Source organism: Sus scrofa, chromosome 18, assembly GCF_000003025.6.
Source record: "Sus scrofa isolate TJ Tabasco breed Duroc chromosome 18, Sscrofa11.1, whole genome shotgun sequence".
In the NCBI taxonomy this organism is placed as follows: Eukaryota; Metazoa; Chordata; class Mammalia; order Artiodactyla; family Suidae; genus Sus; species Sus scrofa.
The window spans coordinates 9,436,992-9,442,991 of NC_010460.4; the positions used below are offsets into that span (position 1 = coordinate 9,436,992).

The 6,000-nt window shown below is 42.0% G+C and overlaps 1 protein-coding gene across 3 annotated transcripts in view; it reads left to right on the forward strand.

Moving 5' to 3' along the window:
• Positions 1 to 5,796, forward strand: part of SLC37A3 (solute carrier family 37 member 3) — a 59,018-nt gene extending 53,222 nt beyond the window's left edge. For 2 of the 3 annotated variants that reach the window (XM_021078494.1, XM_021078495.1), the window contains exons 14-15: positions 1,438 to 1,503; positions 3,945 to 5,320. In XM_021078494.1, the coding sequence (XP_020934153.1) occupies positions 1,438 to 1,503; positions 3,945 to 4,037 (159 nt within the window). In that variant the 3' untranslated portion in view covers positions 4,038 to 5,320. Of the gene's footprint in view, positions 1 to 1,437; positions 1,504 to 3,944 lie in introns of all 3 variants that reach the window. The other variant, XM_021078496.1, reaches the window with a different exon arrangement.

Consider the following 6,000-nt stretch of genomic DNA (forward strand, 5'->3'; position numbering starts at 1 on the left):
TCAGTGAACACTTGAAAAGATGCTCATTCTTCTTGGTCTGTTAGGGAAATGCAAATAAAAACATGAGCTGTCATCACTTCACACCCAATTAGGATGGCTATAATTAAAATAAAAGTAACAAGTGTTAGTGAGGATGTGGGAAAATTCCCATACAGTGCTGGTGGGAATGCAAAATTACGCAGCTGTTACAGAAAACACTATGGTGGTTCCTCAAAAAGTTAAAGATAGAATTACCATGTGCCCTCGCAGTTCTCCTCCTCCATGTGCTGCACACGAAGAATTGAAAACAAAGATTCAGGCATTGGTTTGTCCATGGTCATTGTAGCAGTATAATAGCTGAAAGGTGGAAACAACTCAAGTGTCCATCGATAGATGAATGGCTAAACAAAAAGTGGTATCTTGCAGTGGAATATTATTCAGCCACAAAAAAGGAATGGAATTCTGATCCATGTTGCAACCTTGTGCTCAATGAAATAAGCCAGACACAAAAGGACGAAATATTGTGTGATTCCATTTAACGTGAACTTTAGCCAATTTGATAGAGACCACAAGCAGATAAGAGTTTGTCAGGGGTTGAGGAGAGGGGACCATGGAGAGTTCTTGCAGAGGTTTAATGGGTAGAGAGTTTCTGTTTGAAAATTGGTAGTGGTGATAGTTGTGTAATATCGCGAATGTATTTGATAATGCTGTTACCCACTGAAAGGTGGTTTAAATGGCAAGTTTTGTGTTACATGTATTTTACCGTAATTAAAAAAAAAGAAAATGGGGTAAAAGATATTGGATACTTTTTAGTAATTGAAAATGAAGGAAAAGATTTTGTTGTAGAGTGTCAAAGTCAAACAGTAATCCTATGCACAAACAGCGAAATTGAAAAATGAATGGTATGCTTTATTTTTTTATTTTATTTTTTGCCCTTTTAGGGCCACACCTGCAGCATATGGAAGTTCTCAGGCGAGGGGTTGAATCAGAGCTGTAGCTGCCAGCCTACACCACAGCTGTAGCAACTTGGGATCCATAATCCACTGAACGAGGCCAGGGATCAAACCTGCATCTTCATGGATACTAGTTGGGTTAGTTACCGCTGAGCCACAGCGGGAACTCCGAGAGTACCTTTATTGGAAGAAGGAATGATTAAAATTGAAGTGGCTCAGGCTATTCATTTTCCTCTTAAAAGCAAAGTAAGTAAGAGTAAGCCTTCTGGGCATATGCCTTTTGCTGTGCAGTTTTCATATTTGGACTCCACCAGCTTACCAAACGAAGGTCGTCCACAAAGCTTGAATAGGAGCCTGTATTTGAAAAAGCTCCATAAGCTGCAAAACATACAAATCCTAACTCCCTTCTTCTTTTCTAGAAGAGCCCCGTTTAATCTACGCTTTAGCTACTTCATGTTATTAATTTGTAAAGGGTTATGTTGTGATTTCTTTTTCTCCTTCTTAGTATTTAGTCTCTTTGATCCAGGACAACCTGGGATGGATGTGGGTGTTCTACTTCTTCATTCTTATGGTAAGTGTGTGCTTTTTTTTTTTTTTTTTAACCTAGTCATTTTAAAATTAAATTCGTTCAAAGCATTTACTTAAATCATCTATTTCTTTTTACATACAAAATAGTCCTTTTTTGTTGGGGACTAATTGACTTAAAATAAATTGCACATATTTACCGTATAAAATTCGGGCGAGGTTTAACCTATATGCATACACTTCTGGGAAACCATCCTCGTGATCAGGACAGTAAACAGATCCCTCCCTCCCAAAAGTGTCCTCAGGGCACTGTTTCATCCTTGCCTCCCGCCTCCCTCTACCACACCACTGCTGCTCTGCAGGTAAATGCTGATCCATTTTCTGTTGCTATAGTTGGTATTTTCTTGAGTTTAATATAAATGGAATCGAACCCTACCTATTTTTACCTGTTTCTTTCCAGTCGGCGTAATTATTTTGAGATTCAAATAGATATATACTTGTTGTTGCACATATCAATAGATCATTTCTTTTTATAGTTAAATCACTTCTTAAACCAGCAAAATTGCTGACTGTTTTTAAAGATTCTTTTGTGAAAAGTAAAATTTTGTCATTCTAAAAGGCACATTCTTGGAGTTCTCTTGTGGTAACAGCAGGTGAAGGATCTGGTGTTGTCACTGCAGTGGCTTGAGTTGCGGCTATGGCACAGGTTTGATTCCTGGCCCGGAAACTTCCGCACGTCATGGGCACGGCCAAAAAAAAGAGATACATCCTTTTTTTTTTTTTTTTTTTAAAGGTAAAAAGGCCTGTTAGTTTGTCCTTGGCTTGAGTCTAAAGAGTATTATCATTTATAATTTCAGAAAAAAATGATAAGAAACTTAGATTCCCAACCATTAATCAGGGTACTATTCCAGGGCACACTCTGCTAGATAAAATTTGTGCGAGTTCCTGTCATGGCTCAGCAGAAACAAATCTGACTAGCATACATGAGGACACAGGTCCGATCCCTGGCCTGGCTCAGTGGCTTAAGGATCTGGCATTGCCTTGAGCTGTGGTGCAGGTTGCAGGTGCATTTCAGATCCCGAGTTGCCGTGGCTATGGCGTAGGCCAGCAGCTATTCCTCTGATTCCACCTCTAGCCTTGGAACCTCCATATGTTGCGGGTTCAGCCCTAAAACGACCAAAAAAAAAAAAAAAAAAAAGTGTGTGTGTGTGTGTATAAATACACGCCTAAAATATATGTAAATACACACACACACACACACACACACACACATATATAAAATTTGGGGATTCTGAAGGAAATCGCAGTGAACTCCAGGCCACATAGGGTTAAAAAAGAAGCATTGCTATAATTAACAAGATGTGCTGTACGAGATGTAAAACGAACCTTAAGTCTCTTGAGAAACTTGTTGTTGTGTCTTAGACGTTCTTGGCTGGAGCTCTGTACTTTCTGGGAAACAGCCGATACAGAATACAGCCTTGTGCTTTTAAACCATTGCTGTCTGTTGAATAAGCATCTGACATCCTCTTATCACATTATGGAGCCAGTGCTCAAGACAGATCTACTTGAGAGTCTGGTGAGGGCTTCGTCCTCCAGGAATGCATTCAGTATCCTGTGCCTAATTCTAGGGCATCCTAGTTGGAGGCAGTCTCCATCCCTACCCCTACCCCTACCCTGAGTCCAGACGCTGTCCTTCAGCCTTGTCCAAGGAGCCTTGGGTTAGCTCAGCACCTAGAATTCCCTGGAGCTGACTTAGGGCTTATGGTCTCTGCAGTCACAAAGGATGCTTTCTTCTGCCCAACCGCCTTCTGGCTTCTAAAGCCTGGGCCCTCTAACTCTGTGTTCGGCTTCTGGCATCCATGCTACGTAGAGGAAGATGTCTCCTGAGGATCCTGCTGGTATGATCATACTGGAAATTGTAATAGAAAACTGAAATCTATCAGAAGGAACACTGTTTTTGTTTTTTTTGGTCTTTTTGCCATTTCTTGGGCCGCTCCCATGGCATATGGAGGTTCTCAGGCTAGGGGTCGAATTGGAGCTGTAGCTGCCAGCCTACGCCAGAGCCACAGCAACGCAGGATCCGAGCTGTGTCTGTGACCTACACCACAGCTCACGGCAACGCTGGATCATTAACCCACTGAGCAAGGCCAAGGATCGAACCCGCTCCCTCATGGTTCCTAGTTGGATTCGTTAACCACTGCGCCACGGCGGGAACTCCAGAAACACTTTTAAATCCAAGTTCCTATCCGTTTTCTGCTCTGCCTCTGGCAAATTATTTGTGTACCTTAGTTCTTTGTTAGAGACTGTAAAGTATTTTGTAATAATAACTAATTTTCACAATCATTGTCTAATTCATTAAAGACTGAGTTATCCTTATACAACGTCAAAATGGATGTTAATTGTCCAAATGCATTATTCTGTTCAAAACATGATGCTCTAACAGAATTAAATTGTCACTGCATAGTTAATCCTTTTTTCTCTTCACAGACAAGTTGTACAATTCTATTTATTTCACCATTAATAGTGAGGGAAATATGCTCTCTCATGCAAAGACGACCAGCTCGCTTATTGAGAGAGTGACCGGTGCCCACAAAAGAACGAGAATAATAGGAAACACATCCGGAACTATTATTTCTTTTCATTCACCCTCTTTTGGGGTTGTCTTAAGAACTCCAACATAACCTCAGATTGTCAAGCCTCTTTCAACAGTATCAGCCGCCTGAGATGCTAACCAGCAGGAAGGCTGGGCTGTTTTTCTACACTACAGGAACTATTGATAATGATTTGTGGTGGTGTTTCATGAATGTACTGAATGGCCTATGAAATGAATCTGCCAGGTCTTTGTTGGCCTGTGGAGGTTTATCCCTTTAACCTTAAATGCTGTGCTGGACCTGGATCCTTGTTCTCCAGCCTGGAGAGCTGAGGGACCATGAGGCAGTCGTGCACAGTTTACATCAAGGACGTGCTCCATGATTAGAGAGCATCATTGCATTTTGCTTCGGTAATGAGTTTGCAGAGCGTGGCTCATCTTTGAAGCATCAGATCCTGATCAAATAGTGCAGCTGGATCCAGCATAAGCCTGCCTTGGACAGAGACTCCCTCTGTGAACTGCAGTGGGAAAAATCACACTACATGCGGATTGGCCCAGTCCCTCTGTATCTGTTCTGAAGCCATTCAGCTCCAGAAACAGAAATATCTTGACACAATTGTCAACTTGTTCTCCTCCGTCTTCGTGGAGAATTATCTTGGGCTCCTGCAAGTATTTAGTCTTCCTTTCAAGGACCATAAGGTACATCACTGGGAACATTCCAGTGCAGAATTGACCACCCAAGTACTCACTTCCCATTTGTTCTCGGGGAACTTCGGGATCCACTACGAAGCGCATCGGCTTAGCCCTGTTTTCAGAGGATTGATCTCTGTCCCAACCGGGTTCCTTGAGTTACCTCAGCAGAAGAGTAGGATTAGAGAAAAAGGAAAGACCTTTTGGCCCTTCAAGCATTAAGGATGTGGTACCACATCCCACGAATGGATTGCTGGGGCTGGAGGGTATCTAGGTGTCTGTTCTTTAGAAGTTTGTAGAATGTATGTCTTCAAGGCTGTGAATTCTGTACTAATTATTTTAAGGTCATTCTGTAAGTATATGTTAAATTATATAAGTGAACAGGCGAAAAATGTGCAATCCTGAGGACTGCCTAATTTGCAAAGGGTTCAGGAATATTTTTCAACCTCTTGGTTTATACCCTGAAACACGGTATGTTTATGAACTCATTACTGAATCAAGCAGATTTCCAATCAGTTGATTACAGACAAAAAGGGAAAATATGAAACACAGAAAAGGAAAATAAACTGACTTTTATAATAAATGCCTGTCCATCTGGTTATTTTATGTATACTCTGAGCTCCGCGTTGTGGAATATGATTCACGTCTTATGGTTTCCCGCTACTGAGCGTCGCCCGGTGATCCTTCACTGACCCTGCGGTGTCACCAGATTTTGCTGATCTTCCCCTCCAGTTGCTGAGAGGGCCCCTTTTCTGTGACATTCTGTGAAGGCCTTCCCTTCCCTTTGTGGAAGATGGTGCTAAGTTTGGATGAGTTGCCCCCTTGTAATTTAAGAATCATTAAAACGAATCGCATTTTGATGATTGAACCTCTTGCTGACATTGGCTGAGAGAGTTTCCGTCCCCACCATGTCATCAGTACGGTCACATCTTCGTATCCTGACTCCAGCTATTGTTTTCTTGTCCAGTTTAAACTTAGCTGGGCGGAATATTCCTCTGACCTCTCTGTAGCCCCCATGCTGGACCTGAAATGAAATTGTAAATAAAATATATTTCCTATTGTCCTGGTTCTGACTGTCTCCTTGCAAATTAGCTTTAAAGAACTCCTAAGGGTTGGCGTTCCTGTTGTGTGGCTCAGTGGTTAATGGAGCATCCATGAGGATACAGCGTTGATCCTTAGCCTTGCTCAGTGGGTTAAGGATCTGGCATTGCTGTGAGCTGTTGTGCAGGTCACAGACTGCGCTCAAATCTGGCATTGCTGGGA